Source organism: Neodiprion virginianus, chromosome 5, assembly GCF_021901495.1.
Source record: "Neodiprion virginianus isolate iyNeoVirg1 chromosome 5, iyNeoVirg1.1, whole genome shotgun sequence".
Lineage (NCBI taxonomy): Eukaryota > Metazoa > Arthropoda > Insecta > Hymenoptera > Diprionidae > Neodiprion > Neodiprion virginianus.
The window spans coordinates 754,478-768,867 of record NC_060881.1 but is presented as its reverse complement, the minus strand read 5'-3'; the positions used below and the strand labels follow the sequence as shown (position 1 = coordinate 768,867).

The 14,390-nt window shown below is 37.4% G+C and overlaps 3 protein-coding genes across 8 annotated transcripts; 2 read left to right on the top strand and 1 right to left on the bottom strand.

The window, feature by feature from the left end:
• The first annotated feature begins 1,641 nt into the window (after positions 1–1,641).
• Positions 1,642–6,258, top strand: LOC124306422 (probable RNA-binding protein 19). The gene is made up of 16 exons (XM_046767121.1): positions 1,642–1,834; positions 1,922–2,126; positions 2,238–2,416; positions 2,517–2,753; positions 2,836–3,109; positions 3,208–3,420; positions 3,542–3,736; positions 3,808–3,947; positions 4,044–4,169; positions 4,248–4,383; positions 4,471–4,799; positions 4,899–5,101; positions 5,188–5,304; positions 5,403–5,508; positions 5,608–5,731; positions 5,820–6,258. Exons 1-16 carry the CDS (start codon positions 1,799–1,801, stop codon positions 5,885–5,887), a joined length of 2,688 nt encoding a protein of 895 aa, XP_046623077.1. The 5' UTR covers positions 1,642–1,798; the 3' UTR covers positions 5,888–6,258.
• Positions 6,259–6,402: 144 nt separating this feature from the next.
• Positions 6,403–11,738, top strand: LOC124306432 (uncharacterized). Of its 5 annotated transcripts, XM_046767141.1 has the most exons (9): positions 6,403–7,358; positions 8,830–8,969; positions 9,076–9,300; positions 9,390–9,592; positions 9,672–9,867; positions 9,972–10,053; positions 10,158–10,225; positions 10,336–10,413; positions 11,031–11,738. In XM_046767141.1, exons 1-8 carry the CDS (start codon positions 7,084–7,086, stop codon positions 10,377–10,379), a joined length of 1,233 nt encoding a protein of 410 aa, XP_046623097.1. In that variant the 5' UTR covers positions 6,403–7,083; the 3' UTR covers positions 10,380–10,413; positions 11,031–11,738. The 5 variants fall into 5 exon arrangements, 1 of the variants encoding a protein (XP_046623097.1); XR_006908617.1 differs by having other exon boundaries at positions 6,403–6,917; positions 10,158–10,413; XR_006908613.1 differs by having other exon boundaries at positions 10,158–10,413.
• On the bottom strand, positions 10,501–12,377 carry LOC124306439 (SAYSvFN domain-containing protein 1). 2 transcript variants are annotated; one of them, XM_046767155.1, is made up of 2 exons: positions 11,752–12,377; positions 10,501–11,303 (listed from the first exon to the last, which is right to left on the bottom strand). In XM_046767155.1, the coding sequence occupies exons 1-2, from the start codon at positions 11,905–11,907 to the stop codon at positions 10,974–10,976; spliced, it is 486 nt and encodes a 161-aa protein (XP_046623111.1). In that variant the 5' UTR covers positions 11,908–12,377; the 3' UTR covers positions 10,501–10,973. The 2 variants fall into 2 exon arrangements, 1 of the variants encoding a protein (XP_046623111.1); XR_006908625.1 differs by having other exon boundaries at positions 11,174–11,310; positions 11,752–11,888.
• Positions 12,378–14,390: the final 2,013 nt, after the last annotated feature.

The window sequence follows — 14,390 nt, the reverse complement described above, 5'->3', positions numbered from 1 at the left end:
TATCCGCCGTATGGTGATTGACCATTTTTTATCTAGACCTCAAAGTCGACATGAGCCTGGTTGTAGTGTGTCGGTCCATCCGCGATATTAACCACATTGAATTTAGTCATATTAATTGCGCTCAAACCCCAACCGAAAAGTGAAAAGCATAAATAAAACTCTATCGATCAGTTTCCGAATTAAAACTGGTGAAAAGAAACTGGTCTGGATCAGAGATGAAGAGACTTTAGCATCAGAGGATCGCACCAAGGCTGTGAAGAAGAGCTCACAAGGCCGTCCAGGTACTATAAATTCCTATTATTCGAATATATATCGGTAAATCTTTGCAAAGCGAATCTATAGAAATATATTTTATTTGAATTTACATCCGTCGTAGTACACGAAATCTCGAGAAACAGTCGTTATAATATTTATTTTTTAATCAACACATACGTAGGGACGTATCAGTTTCATCGATGATATGTAAACATTTTATTTATAGTGAGAGGGACTAGCAAGTGGTAATTAATTTGCGTGTCCAGATATCGTTTCCTCATAGGGTTTTATCGCATGTCCCAGGAGTTTGTCGTTGTTAATTAGTCGAACAGCGTCATTACGGGTTCTGAAATTATGAATTTATGCAGGCATATGAATAAATAATGTATCCGCGCAAATACTTACAATCCACGCCCCTAGTATAGGCTTACGGGTTTGTTGGCTATAGATTTGTGAAAATTAATAGAACCACGAATTTGCCGCCGTGTTTATTGACCAAGTATAACAATATTCATGCTGGTCAGGTACGAGAAACTCAGATGTAAAAGTTGTGTGTGTGTGACATCGATACCCTCGATCCATTCCATTGACCTTCACAAACTACCTGCAGTAGAAGCTGCATGGCATGTAGAATGCTTCATGGTTTGTTGTATGGTGTCGCGAATTCTAAAAGTGATACTTTGGAGAAAATTTATAAAAGAAAAAGTTTCTCGTTTGTATACGTGATTTTAAATTGAATCACAACTTTCCGGCGATAAAATATTCTCACCTCGCAGCCGGGTAAGATGGTCGAATATGCGAGACCGTTAATTAGCTTACATCTTTAAATATTTCTAATCGCTAGTCGAATTTGTAAGGAGAGGGGGAAATCGTAAAAATTCGAACACAAGTTATGCAAGGCATCCCTATAACACTTTAATTAGGGAAGTTATCGATCAGGCAAATGTGTTATTTATTTGGCCGATGCGGATGTGTAAGAATAATTAAAATTCTAGAACAAGCTTCGTTCGAAACCTGTCCAAATAGAAACCATTGCGTCTTCGTTTTCTACAATTCATGTTGTAATTTGGCTCATTAATAATTCAGGATTTGATGTATTATCAATTAATATATGTATACTTACCTATCCTTAAAAAAAAAGTAAAGGAAACAAGTTCAATATCTGTCGGAGAAAATTAAGTCTGCAGAAATTGCAGCGTATAGTGAAGATACAACATTTGTTCTATTAATAGTAATGCCAACCTTCTTATTCTCACAGGTTGTGAAAGGCATCAATAATTATTACAGTTCTCTGCCTTACCTTTCGTACAGTGGCCTATGTACGAATAACAATATGTTCTTTAAGTTTCGAATTATACCGATAGCAGCAGCAGCGTCGTCTTTGAATTCTTAGCATTCTGCTAAAATCGAAGTTTGGTTTGATTTCATTTTCAAGTTAGGAACGACATGTGACGGTTTATAGTTACTTCATGATTTATAGGCAGACGTTGTCAACAAATGTAATAATTTCATCGACAGTTTTGATTTAGATTATTCTCCAAGAATGTCTCGCTTGATTGTGAAAAACCTTCCGAATGGCGTAAGTTAGTTTTTGTGACGCGTTTACTAGGTTAGGTTAAGTCAGGTTAACCCCACTGATCCTTATTTTACTTCTCCAAATCGTCAGATAACTGAAAACAGGTTGAAGGAGATTTTCAGCGAAAAAGGTATCGTCACTGACGTTCAACTCAAGTATACAAAGGATGGAAAGTTTCGACGCTTTGGTTTTGTCGGACTCAAGACTGAGGAGCAGGCTCAGAACGCACTCGATTACTTCAACAATACCTGCATCGATACTACCAAAATCAACATTGAACATTGCGCTGGACTAGGTATGCAAATCAAAAATATTTATATCCAAATCTCAGGCCTTTTCAAAAAGCAGTTCGCCGTGTAATAAACCCCCAACTTGTCTGCGTTTTTTTTTTTTTTTTCACAACTAGGTGATACGTCAAAACCGAAAGCATGGAGTAAATACGCTCCCGACAGTGTTGCATATGGAATTATTAATGGCAAAAAAGACAGTGATGACCATTTATCAACTAAATCAAAGGCCGTCGAGAAAAAGAAGAAAGAATCGAAGAAGCAAACGAGCAAAGAGATTAAAGAAGCTCTTGAAAAAGTGAGAAAAAAAGGAATTTCATTATAAGTTCCAAATTATTGAGCTTTGATACATCAGAGTTGTGATTTATAATGTTACTGAATTTTACCGATATTTACAGCACAAGGACGATGCTCTCTTCACTGAGTTTATGGAGACACATGCAGTTACAGGAACAAATGCCATTTGGAGCAATGATACCACAGGAGGCACAGGAGTTAATGACGACAGCAGCGAAAATGAAAGCGATGAGGATGACACGCAAAAGGACGATGACAACGTTGACTCTGGAAATGAGAGCGAGGATAAACAGAAAAAGGAGCAACGAGCTGCTGATAAGAAAATTTCGGATCTGGAAGTTAGTTTAAAATATAAAGATTGGTTAATAGCTCATAATTTGACTGAGTATTCGAACTAACATGTTCAATACATTTTTACAGTACATGCAAATCCTGAAGGCTAAAGCACAGGGTGATATTAATCCTTCAGGACTCTCCAATGACGCAAAAAACACCCATGGACCACTGAAGTTACTAACAGTGAAAGTTCGGGGTCTTGGATACAGCCATAAAAAGAAACATATAAAGCAGTTTTTCCATCCCCTTGTTCCTAAATCAATACGACTGCCTCCAAAAATTAAGGGCATTGCCTATGTTGGTTTCAAGACAGAAAAGCAACTGAAACAGGCATTGAACAAAAATAAAAGCTTCTTGGGTAAGTGATCGCGGATCAATATACTGCACTTGAAGAAAATACCTTATTGTCTTTTCGTTAGTCTCTGGATTATGTTGAATATAACTTTCTGTCCACAGATGGAAAACGACTGTTTGTTATGAAGTATGAGGCGAAGGACACAGTCGAGGATATAAAGTCAGCCAGAGAGAAGCCAGTAAATTCAAGGTGGAAAGAACAGGAAGAAGCCCTCAAAAGCGAGGAGAGTATAGCTGAATCAGGGAGAATGTTTGTCAGGAATTTGGCCTACACCACGACCGAGACTGACATACAAGCTCTGTTTGAAAAATACGGTGAGATATCATATGTGCAGTAAAAATATTTCGTAACGAATTTTTAAATCCTCAACAAAGTGTCTTACAAATATTATAAAATAAGCAGTCTTCAAACAATCAGTTATACTTTGAATTTTAGGACCGTTATCCGAAGTAGATCTACCCATCGATAAAACCACCAGGAAACCTAAAGGTTTTGGCGTTGTTGTGTTCATGATGCCTGAGCACGCAGTGAAAGCTTATACGGAATTGGATGGTTCAATTCTTAACGGAAGAATGCTGCACATACTTCCTGGGAAAGGAAAAGCATCTCTTGACCAGCAGCTTGAAAACGGTTGGTTGACGAGACTCATTTTTTTTTGTCTTCCTGTTCTAACGTGTTTGACCACAGTCTTTCTTTTACAGACAATTTGGACTTTAAAACAAAGAAAGAGCTGCAAAAAAAAGCTACAGCTGGCTCTGTGCACAATTGGAACACACTGTTCCTTGGTCAAAATGCAGTTGCTGAAGCCATCGCTGCAGCGTATAATACTACAAAAGAGAAGGTAGGTTCTAAATATTTGAAGTTTTTATTGGCCAAAACAAAAAATTGCTTTGGTCTTGATCTGGAATTACAATAATGCTATCTAATTCGTTTCTAGGTCTTGGATGATGGTGGAAAAAGTTCCAGCGTCGCAGTAAGACTAGCTTTGGGTGAAACTCAGCTTGTCGAAGACACGAGAAAATTCTTAGAGGAGAGCGGCGTTCACGTGGACGCATTCAATCAGGTAAATTTCAATGACTTCAAAAAAAGCAAACGACAAAATCACTGATAGACCAATCTTTATTTATCTCTTTCTTTCTAGCCGCCGGAAAAAAGATCTAAAACTGTAATACTAGTAAAAAATTTACCTGCCCAAACCGACGTCAGGGAGATCAGAGAAATGTTTGTCAGACATGGGGAATTAGGAAGAGTAATTATGCCGCCCTCTGGAGTTACCGGTAAGCTAAAAATATCAAATTCGCCTGGTGATATTAAATTTATCGCTTGTTATACTTCTAATCTTACTGGAAATACGTGTTATGCAGCTTTGGTCGAATTCCTAGAGCCTTCGGAAGCTCGTATAGCATTTACAAAATTGGCTTACACAAAGTTCAAGTACCTTCCTTTGTACCTCGAATGGGCTCCCGATAACAGCTTTAAATCACCTGTAAGCAGTTCCAAGCAGCCAGAAGCCGCTTCTCGTAACACGGAACCAAAATCTTCGAATTTATCCAAAGCGGATAAACCAGAGAGTAAACAGACGACTGTTCCCGTTAAGGAATCAAGCAGCGAAGATGACGAGGAAGCAGAACCAGATACTACGCTTTTCGTAAAAAATCTCAACTTCTCAACCACAGAGGAAATGCTGAGAGAGGTATAATAAATGGAGTTGATTTGTTAGCTTTGCAGATTCAAAACTAAATTTTTCATCATCATCTCTAATTAACCAAGGCTCCTAACTTCCTTTACATAGCATTTCCGAAAGTGCGGTCGCCTCGATTACGTGAATATTGCAATGAAAAAGGATCCAAATAATCCAGGGGGAAAACTGTCGATGGGATATGGTTTTGTCAGATACAAACGCAAAGCGGATGCCGAACAGGCTCTTAAAAATCTTCAGATGACTTCGGTAGATGGAAAAACTCTTGAACTAAAAAGATCAGAACGAGCGTTGCAGTAAGTACATGAATATTCCGTTCACCACCTTGACACTTATCACACTAGTAAGGTAAATGTTGTATTGCAACTGAAAAATGCTTCAGATCTGACGCTCAGACTACGAGGAAGGTTTCAAAGGTCGGTGAACAAACAGGAACCAAAATCTTAGTTAGGAACATTCCATTCCAAGCGAATGCCAGCGAAGTTCAAGAATTATTCAAGTGAGTTTTTTGCATTACACCTTTCATTATTTCGATTATTCGTTTGTCTCTTCATTACTTTTATACGTTTCATTATCTAATAAAAATTAATTTTACAGAGCGTTCGGAGAGATAAAAGCGTTACGTTTGCCAAAAAAAATGTCGACTTCCGAATCTCACCGAGGTTTTGCATTCGTTGATTACTATACGAAAAGTGACGCTAAGGTAATTTTCACAAAATTGTCACATCTTTCTAAGTTTTCAAATGCTTCGGTCCAGTTATTTCATTATGTAACGGTGAATAAATATGTGCCAACATTTCAGAAAGCTTTCAAGGCATTGTGTCAGAGCACTCACTTGTACGGACGTCGATTAGTCTTGGAATGGGCACAGACTGAGGAGGGTGTAGACGAGATCAGAAAACGAACTGCGAAACACTTTCACCAAGGTATTTAGGAAGAATATTTCATTGCGTTTAATTGTAAACAATATAGATTTAGTGTGCACTAATAATATCTGATTGAATTGAATTACAGATGGAGCAGTTTCTAGAAGTAAAAAGGGTGTTCTGGATCCTGAAGCGGTGGGTCTAGACGCAGAATGATATTCTGGGTCGTAAATCTAGATTTTTGACATATTGAATTCATACTAGATATAATTGTATAATATCGCGTGTCTTTGAAGACACTTGACCATGTACATATTCCGACTGTCCAACAATTTTCAAATAGTTTAGGACAACTTACAATTAAGTAAATCGCTAACTACGGATTTTGTAAGACGGGTTGCTCGTGGCAAAGCGTATTACGCTATCATCCTTTTCATTTTCTGTGGGCGTTTACAACTCGCGTGTCGCTACTCGTCACGGATATAAATGAAAAACGGTCAATCACGCTCCCGTATAATTCGGTGTGTAAAGAACTTCCGTCATTATTGGTGTAAAGGTTGATTATTATGAATAAACCTTGAATTGAAGCCTTCGCAATCATTTTTACGCTGTTGAGAAACGCAAAATCGTGATGCTTCGAAAATTCATTCATCCCGTCTCGCGCAACACATGATTTCGAACACTCTAAAAGATGGTGCTACTACTTGTTTGGCATGTGTTGCCATCTGACTATGCCAGTAAAAAAACGGCGGAACTATTTTTGCCGCTATAAAGTGGGCGGGAATCTGTTAAAGTCCCGAGCAATTGCGAATTTCATATTCGTTATTGCGAACTAGTAGGTGAACATTGTTCAGAGATTTTGAAACATTTGCGTACACCCGTGGCAGCGTCAAATATCTCGAATCCCACACGAAGACGTGAATTCGAATGATGCGGAAATTAGAAAAAGGAAGCATTTCAGAATTATAAGCATAATTGCTAAAAATGTCGCATCTAGGAAAATTTTCCTCTGAAAGCCAGATGGTTCAGCGCAATTTTGACTGGCTTCAATAACTTCGCTTCAAAGGCATGCCGCATCGTATTCCAAACACTATATTTGATACGTTCTGCAGTAGAGTAAAATTAAGTTCTCTATATCTCACTGTGTAAAGGTGGGAGTGATGCCAACAAGAAGTATACGCTCAAAAAATACGCTCAGGACGTGCCACGCAGTGTGTAGCAAACACTTCGTGAGAATGGCATGAGGGTGAAGTTTTATTTCGTCAAATTTACGTTGTGAAGAAAAAAAAGTTTATCACTTTGACACTATCATTGATACATTCATCATTGTTGTTAACTATGCGTTGTTAATCGTGTGACTAATACCGAAATAAATAGATTACTAGAATCGCGATAAAATTAAAACAAAAATCATGCACCGCGTGCTGAGCTTCCAAATGGGAAGAGGTTTCGGTGAATCGAGTGAATTCGTAACGAAAAGAATGTGCTTTTCATTCATATTTTTCTTCGGATTCTTGGCACTACTCGGGGGTTTTCTGTTGGGCAGATTTTCAGCCGAAAGGACAGAAAAATTACGTGAACAACGTAAACAGATTGAATATACGGAAAACAGGATGGAAAGCGTTCGGCTGGAACGTACACTTCTGGAAGAATTGCGAAAAGCTTCATTCGACCAATATCACGTTACGTACGTTGGCAGTAATATTATTTGAAAATTAAACGTAATTTCGATCAGGGAACAGACGGTGCTTCATATCCCGTCCAGACGTAATAAAAAATTTAACAGCTGAAAAAATAGACGTCCTCGGATAATATTTATATACTACGGTCCATATCGCGAGTCCGTCAATAGTATGTCAACATTGGGGAAAAATATGTTGTGAATTGTTAATGAAATATATTTATGTTTAGCGCGGGACAAAAAGTTGCATGAGGGTACATATGCATACATATATGTTTAGTAAGTAAGTATACGTTTCATAGATAGTGACGCATTCTTGTTGCACGAATACGAGGCGCGTTACGCACGTATATTTCAATTTTAGATCGACCCGCTTTTAAAACGCAACTCACACCTCTGCAATAACAGTATGGATGTATAACTAAGGAACATGGGCATCGTATATACAATCTGTATTTTTTTTTTTTTTTGATATTCACTTGATTGTAACAAAGTTGAAACGGTGATTTGGATTTTCCCTGTTTCAATCATGTTAGCTTTATATATTTACTCATTTTTACGACATCTCACACTAGCTGGGGAATATTTACATAAGAGCCCAATAAAAAAAATGTAGAAATTGCGGTGTCCCCATCGAAGGTTTTTCTTAGCAAAATATATATATATTTTTTTTTCCTCTCTCTTGTCGGGAAATGCATGTGTCTGCAGCTATTTTGAGACTGCGGCGTATGAATGCAGGATGATGGACGGGAGACCAAAGAAAAATATTGAACGTCGGACAATGAAACAGCAATGAGATGAGAACAGTCTCATCCATTTTAACGAGACAAGTTGATAAACAAGTTTTTAGACTTGTTTAAAATAGACAACAAGATTGTTTATTTTTCTCTCCTTGTAGTCTTTTAGTGGTAACAATTGCAGAGTTATTGGTTTCGGGAAAATTTATACCTTCTGTCGCATTACTCAAACATCGCGATGTTAGTGCGGAATTTGCGGTAAACCGTCAGCAATACACGTACGTGTAGGTAAATATGATGGAAATTGGTATGCTTAGTTCTTGGTTTTTAAAAACTCTTTGGAAGTGAAATCACGACTAAAATATTCTTGCCATTTTCTTATTTGCCGTAAAATAAAGCCCAATAATCTCTGAGTTGTGATGACGATTTTACAGTCGAAACAAAATCGCAAGCGAAGCTACAGCGGCCATGTTGATTTTGTCCCAGAGTTAACATTTGTTAGTAGGATATCTCACACGAGTATTTTTGAGTGCTTTAATTAATTTTTCCCCATTTATCGTCAATTTTGCCACACACAAGCATTTAGGTCTGTTTTTTTATATTATAACTCCTCATCTCAGTTCAACAATTTTGATTCCTTTGTCTATACTTATTGTTATATTGTTTATTGTTTAGCCTAATATGGGTATAGCTCTCTCTAAAAAATAAACATGTCATTGTTGGACTCCTTTTCTATGCAGGAAAACGTTGGAAAAAGATGCTAACGAGGATCACATAAACCACGAAAGTGTTGAGACAACCCTTTCGAATTCCCACTTATTCCCTAATTCCATGCCAGACAAAACTGTCGTTGCTTCTCTACCTGGATTACGCGAGTCCGGTAATAAACCGTTCATAATTAGATATAATTAGAATACTAGTTACTGTTAATTATTTTATTCATTGTCATTTTTGTGATAAATGATCGATGTTCCATAAAAAAATAGACAGATGGGTCGTACTTTCGGTTAGTGGAGACGGTGTCATCTTGGCCCTTGAGCTTGCTAGAGTGTTTGAAAAGCTGAGGGATGCACATAACTGGACTCCACGGAGAAGGATAGTTTTCTGCTTCTCCAACGAGTTTGGTCGGGATTCGTGTCGCGACAATCTACCGAAATACGCACACCATAAGATAGTGGCCTATTTAACAGTCCATGGAAACGCCATACAGAGTTAGTTGAATATAAAATTTCGCAATTTGGGATATAGAAGTAATTGAAAACCGTGGAAATTCGAAATAACACCACGCCCTTATCGACAGAGAATGGGTGCTTCGTAGCCCCAGGATCAGACGTGGTGAGATCGTCGGTATTTGAAGCAGTTCAGACAGTTCAGGATACAATTTCTGCCCAAGACCTAACAAGTACTCGCAGAATTTTCAACTGGTGCCAAAAGGAACATGATGACGGGCTATTTTTGCCTAGAATTCCCTCAGACATACCGCATGCCTCACTCGCATTATTAGTAAGAAACTACAACCCGTTTCAATTCATATCGCTAAAATATAGCTGTTATCGTTTCGTTTCAATCAATATTATTTCAGGCAGCAACCAACACTAGTGTCAATGCTGACTATGAAACAGCGACCCCGTACCGTAGATCTTTTTTTCAAATTATCGGTCTTACCATCTGGAGACTTTCGAACAGTCCGATTCTTCACTGGGATCCGAAATACTTCGAACGCGACGTCAAAGCAGCCTTGAAGATGATCGATTCTCCAGGATTCGTCCAAGTTAAAGGTAGAAATCATAGACCAACTTTGGTTCGAACATGAATTACTTTGGACATGCTGTACAGCAATATATGATCGAATGTCAGTCAATTAAATTGGCACACATTTCAGAGAAGATTACATCGACTGTGCATAAAATAGTCAATAGAGCTTACAACTTGAATCGAAACATAAACGAGATCGAGGAGCCTGAGTAAGTGCGTTGTCACATTGTCACTAAGCATGATAGAAGTGTGAGTTTTAAAAAAGATTATTTCAGGCGTTTCAAATCTGAGTTCCCATACAATATATTTACAGCTCACTGTCAGCACGAGTGATGAACGACTTGGTAATGGATTTGGATCGAGCACTGCTGTGCCCAGACGGTAATTTAGCGTCAAAAACTGACCCAGCTTTAATCAAACGTGGGCTGGTGGATTCGGAAATGCTCGATGATATGCTCAATTGCTATGAGAATGCAGTTCAAGTTTTGCAGGAAGGGTGACTACCAAGTGTTCTGAATGCCCAGTGAATGAATAACAAGCCACCGTCGACAGTAATGTGTTTTAAAAAGGTAATGCTCATTGCTTCTCTTTGTACTTAGGTGTAAGGTTTGAAAAGTTTGCAAAATATTCAACACGCAAGGCTTTTTTTCTCGAGATTTCTCATACACGATACCACATCGAGATTTAATACTGAAAATACTTCGGTTTGTACTATTGGTATAATGATTCAAATCGGATGAAAACATTAACTCTGGTATAAAAAATTGATGCTCAAATTGGTAACGAAATGATATTTTGGATGGCTAAAATAGACAGATAGAGGTAACGAGGGAAATAAAGTGGAATTAAGAATACTTTCGTTCGTATAAAATATCACATGTCTGTAAATTTACATGATTTATGCCCGGCTAAAATGCGAAACAAATCGGGTGAGTGATTTAAAAGCATCAAAAGGTTTCGATGTATATTGAATACTTATGTTAATTACAAAAACACAATAATGACGTAGACACAATTTACGAAAATTAGCTACCTTATCTTACGCACACTGTATATAAATTTATGCCTCAATGTACATTCATTTTTGTTTGGTGCACGAGGAGTTACGTTCTTCAACGTACAAAATTCATCAATGCACACTGGAAGCACCATACCTTATTTCCCTCTCAAACTGTTCGGCATTTAGGGTACCGTCGATGGCTTGGCAATTTGGATTGAAAACAGAGTAGGCGCTAATCTCGCCCTTCTTCTTTGGACCAGACCGAGTGTTCTTCCATATTAGTACTAAGGATGACACGATAAAGTATACGGCGCCGAATTCGAACTGAAGTGCTATCATGTAAAGCGTTGCCCACAGAAGGAAGTACAGCAGGTAAGTGACTTGCGTCAATACCGGATTCTCTGCCGGCGTCAAATCCAGACTCTCTTCAGACTGACTGCTCTCTATGTCTTCCCTATCCTGGAACCTTACAATTCTTAATGTTGCAGTACTGTTTACGCTGTTCTGTATTTCAAGTGTTATAACAATAGGCGTTTATAATTTATGATAATGAAATAGTGTTTTCCTTCAGTTTTCCGAGCATAGTACATAGAAATATAAGTGAAAGCGTGTAAATTCCTACTACACAGAAGACTGAAGAAAAGTAGCCGTCAAGTTGTAACCATGATTAAGTGTAAATGTTTGCAGTTATCTCGAAAAGTGTTGTTTGTTGTTACAAAACCGAGCAAATAAATAACAATGTGATGAAAATACAGATTGGGTGAGTGAGGAAATGAGAAGGCGAGATAAAAATGAAAAAACTAACCGTAAATATATACAACAGTAATCATAATAACAATGATTTTGATTTAAAATACAATACAAGATACAAGGTTCAAATTATTGGAATTAAGAGACATAACCTTACCTCGAGTTCTACGTAGGCGGGCGGAGGCGACGAGGAGGCGGATGTGTTGCTGGTGTTCGATCCCCAGGTCAAAACGCCTTTAACAGAATTTTTCATCGATTCGACCATAGCTTGTTTGCGTTTTCTAACCCTGTAGGCAGCCAACTTAGCCTCCATTTATGAAACGAGCAGACGATACATGACCTGCTCCCAGCCGTAAGTGTTTTTTTTAAATCATCAATTCCTGCTTTATTTCTTCCTGTCAAACGTCGTCTTCTCTCGAATACACGTATGCATGGCGAAAGGAATCCACACACTGAACTAAACAATCGTACACGTATTCTTACGTGAATTTTACACGTACATTGATCGTCCAATGAGAGTGGGGATTCCCCACTTTAGTTGTCTCATCGTGCTTCACGTTGCGCATGAGAATTCTTTTGTTTTATCTTCTCTATCGTTTGACCGCGAATTTTAAACTTTATCTAGGAATTTCTAATCGTCGCGTCGATAAATCAGCTAACTGCTAAGCGTAAGCAAAATGCTACTTAGACTTTCATTCTGCGTCTGATGATTTCTAAATAACGTCCGTGCTTATAAAAACGTAGTTATTCGAAAAAATGAGAAGAATAAAAAATATTCACACCGATCGAGCGAATAACGAGATGCAACAGTTTGCTCAATAAATTCACACCATCTGGGCATTGCGATTTCGAACCGATCATTAAAGTGATGAAATTGCAATGTATATATTGATTCAAGTGAATTAGTCCCAGCTGACAGGAGTACATATTTTTCTTCTTACCATACCTACCTACCAAAGGTTTGCACGCGACAGTTGTGCTTACACAGATATTATCATAATCAGGCTATTTTTGCAAAGTTAGAGACCGCATTTGCAATATTGAAATATTTCTGCTAATCATTTTCCTATTAGGAACCTCGGTAATTACTTTGAACATCTGTTCTTGTCGACGTATTCGATTGTGTAAATAGAGGCGTAAATGGAGTAGGCATTTATGGAATCAGGGCTTACAATGTATATTTTTGTTCCATCTTGTTGAAACAGTTATCCAGTTTCCACTTTTGGGAGAACTAGCCGAGAGATAAAGATCGGATTACCTGACCAGTAATCGCCGTATGACACTGATAAAAGAGGCGCGGTTTATCGTTAATTCCCGTGCTGACAACTGAAAATACTAAATAATAATGCGTATATGCGTAATACCAATAAACTTAGTACTATCAGTATAACTATTGGGTATCAGTCGTACACTTGTATATTCTAATTACTCGCTGTGAAGGTAATGGAATACGTCGAATACAACAAACGGTTTGAAACGACAAACCCGGCAGTAGATGTCAGCCAAGTACTAAACGATCTTACTCATTAAAGACAATTATGCGCACCACTGTATTTTTCCATATGTTATTTTCGTTTATCGCACATTATTGTTGACGAAATTTTGAGCTATCCCATGCAAAAAGTGTTAAAAAGACCAATGTATCGTGTATCGGTAGGATAAACTATAATCTCTGAATTAAATATTACTAATACTCTCTGAAATCGCGGAATGTACGTATGTACATCAGCGAACTTGAAAAATTTATTGTAATTTTATTTCCACTTACATTTCCCAATTTTATGGACATTTTTATTCTTTGCTCGGAAAATATCTCTTCAACAATTCCCGATGATAAAATTTAAGAGGAAGGACAATTCAACGTAGTTATAGGCGTACGTATCAGTTTTTTATTTATGTCATGAATTGATAGAGCACAGTACTTGTGATGCAAATCTTACGACACATGTCAACATACTATAGTATTTCACGAACTATTGCTTCATTCGAAATAAAATGATGCGAGTATTTAATTAATCTTGAGTGCAGGCAGTACATATAACGACTCTCTCGTAATCTGCGAATAATAACGATCGTGTATTATTTGTTTATGGATATGTTTTTTCTCATGTTGTTTTTCATATTGTTTTTGCGCTGATATATTCGTTTTTATGCTAATTTTTGTATCGACGATTTGCAGTTGTTTGTCCAGTTTTTTTTTTTTTTTAATTTCGTTTCGTAACTTAGTGTCAATGTACTGTCCGCAATCTTCTTTCTTGTATTCTATAATTTATTCTTAAGTTACTTGACTTACATTTACTATTTTTTAATCAACCATCCTGTATATAATTACAATACATATGTCGTATTAGGAATAAATTTAGTTACGTCTATAAAAAATATCTACTATTTTTTTCTACTTCACATACAGTCAATGTATCATGTAATCGATTATATACGTTGCGATTTTATTCTTACAATTAGCCAATCGCTTGTGACAAGCATGTTTCATGTAATGCGGTTAAAGATGGTTTTATCAAGCATTCCTTAATTGATTCAATATAATTTATCGATAGTATAATAATCGGAATATTTTCCGTTTCACGCATTCGCATCTGTCAGAAACCAAGTCACGCTAGTGAGCGTATAGAATGCTGTTTTACAAAAACTCGCTAATCCTGCGAACAGTGATTGTAATTAAATTTAGTAATTCAACGCTTATACAATGCTTATACGCAAATACAGTTATCTTAGGAATGCGTTGGAGAAAGGGAAAGGGAAACGTGTGTGAACTGCAATTATCAAGAGGCGTGGATC